The sequence below is a fragment of the Lontra canadensis genome, unplaced genomic scaffold, assembly GCF_010015895.1.
Source record: "Lontra canadensis isolate GAN:19392208 unplaced genomic scaffold, GSC_riverotter_1.0 scaffold54, whole genome shotgun sequence".
NCBI classification, from domain to species: Eukaryota; Metazoa; Chordata; class Mammalia; order Carnivora; family Mustelidae; genus Lontra; species Lontra canadensis.
In genome coordinates, this window is record NW_022631048.1 from 7,518,292 (window position 1) to 7,520,141 (window position 1,850).

The following is a 1,850-nucleotide window of genomic DNA, read 5'->3' on the forward strand; positions in this document are numbered from 1 at the left end:
TTGCCCCTGCTCTTGATAGTCCAGAACATATTTTCCTTTTATTTTTATATAAAAAGAGGTCTTTTTAAAATATTAATGTTATTTTTAATAAGATTAAATCTTTATACAAACTGGGCAAATAGGGAAGGTGGGGGAAGAAGAACACCTTCCAGGAAAGGAAGGGAAAAGGCAGAAAGGTGTAGGCAGGCAGGGGGAGGCAAGGGGTTTAACATCAACAATCTTCAGTGTGGGGTCTCCAGAGTAAGGACCGGCAGGTCAGGGCACTACAGTAGTACTAGGACAGGGTCCCCCGGAGGGGTAGAGTATGGGGTCAGCAAAATGAGAATATAGAATATAGAGGTTTAAGTTTCAGCAGGCAGGTAGCAGGGCCCTGACTCTTAGGAGTCAAAGGGGCCAGCAGGCTGAGCATCCTGGGGGGATCGGGGGCAGGGAAGAGACCCTCCTGGTGCTGTTCTTATGCACTGGAGGAGGGTGGGAGGCCCCAGGAGCGTTGCATCTTCTCCCAGCTCTGCAGCTGAGGATCTGGGCCCTGGGCAGACACCGCCCCTGCAGTGGGGTGGGCAGCAGACAGTGAAGGCTGGCCATCAGGCTGGAGGTCAGCAACTTCCCTGCAGACGTTATCGCTCCAGGAGTGAAGGCTTCTGCTCAGAGGCCCTGGTCTTGGCACGAAGGAAGGGACCACACCATTTCTGATCAGGGGCTTGAAGGCAGATGGCCTGGGCTCCGGCTTCCGCCTCCTGCTCCTGCTCTCTGGGATCTCAAACCAGAGGGGCCCATCAAACTTCCTGTTCCCCTTCTGGCACTGGCTGAGAGCCCTCAGCACGGTCTCCTTGGCACAGGGGTCTGGGCGCTCCTCTGCGGGTGGATGCCCTGCAGGGCAGGCACTGGGAGCCTGTGCCCGGGACACCCAGGGGCTCCCTCTGTGTTCAGGGGGCGCGATCCTGACCGTCACAGGACTCCAGATCCGTCTGGGGTGACGGGCATTCCAAAGGCACCGCTTCATGTAACTCTCCCAGGCGCTGGAGAGATCTGGCCCCAGGACTGTCTCAGGGGGCGGCCTGGCAGGAAAGCGCCTCCATGCCTCAGTGACCACCCTCTGCGGCTGGGAGGGGTCCCAGTTGGGCGGCATCCGTGGGAGGGGTCTGAAGCGGATGCGGGGCCCACAGTCCTCCGCCTGGGAAGGCCTGGACCACGGGTTCGGACGCCCTTGAGTGAGGGGTTGTGTCGCGGGCTTGGGTGTGCTCAGGTAGCTGCCCATGGGAGCGGGCGTCAGGGAGGGGGCCTTCTAGTGGGGATTCGACTTCCAGAAGTTCCCAATGTCGCCAGAGGCAGCTGCAGCCGAAGCGCCCAGGGCTCGGATGACCGTTGGCATCTGTGTGCACGGAAAGCGCGCGCGGGCCTGGGCGCCGGAACCCTCCACATCCTGTGGGCGCGTGAAGCAGGAGAAGGTTGGCAGAGTGGATGCGGGGGATGAATGCAGGCGCAGCTGCAGCCCGCGTGTGCATGGTTATCTGGAGGCCACAGCCTCCAACCCCTGTTCTTCCCGCTGCTGAGATCAAAAGTTTGGCTGCAGAGAGAGGCTTAGGAGCTCAGCATCTGCACTCCCCAACCCCCAGCATCTTTATCACAACATCGTTTACATACCATAGAGTTCGCCCAAAGAGTACAGTTCTGTGACTTTCAGCACATTCACGGATTCGTGCATCCATTACCATAGTCAACTTGAGAATATCGTACTTCAAACAGAAAGCCTGGATGCTATGAATATCACCGTCCCATCCACCTGCCCTTACCCCAGCCTTAAGCCACCACTAACTCATTTTCTCTCCAGTTATAGATTTCCCTATGGT

The 1,850-nt window shown here is 57.6% G+C and overlaps 1 protein-coding gene across 1 annotated transcript; it reads right to left on the reverse strand.

Annotated features, from left to right (window-relative positions):
* Positions 1 to 345: 345 nt before the first annotated feature.
* Positions 346 to 1,375, reverse strand: POM121L12 (POM121 transmembrane nucleoporin like 12). The gene has a single exon (XM_032874927.1). The coding sequence runs from the start codon at positions 1,256 to 1,258 to the stop codon at positions 455 to 457; it is 804 nt and encodes a 267-aa protein (XP_032730818.1). The 5' UTR covers positions 1,259 to 1,375; the 3' UTR covers positions 346 to 454.
* Positions 1,376 to 1,850: the final 475 nt, after the last annotated feature.

What these genes read in the sequence shown, in the direction of transcription:
- POM121L12 (XM_032874927.1), bottom strand. Translation starts at nt 1,258, where the DNA reads ATGGGCAGCTACCTGAGCACACCCAAGCCCGCGACACAACCCCTCACT.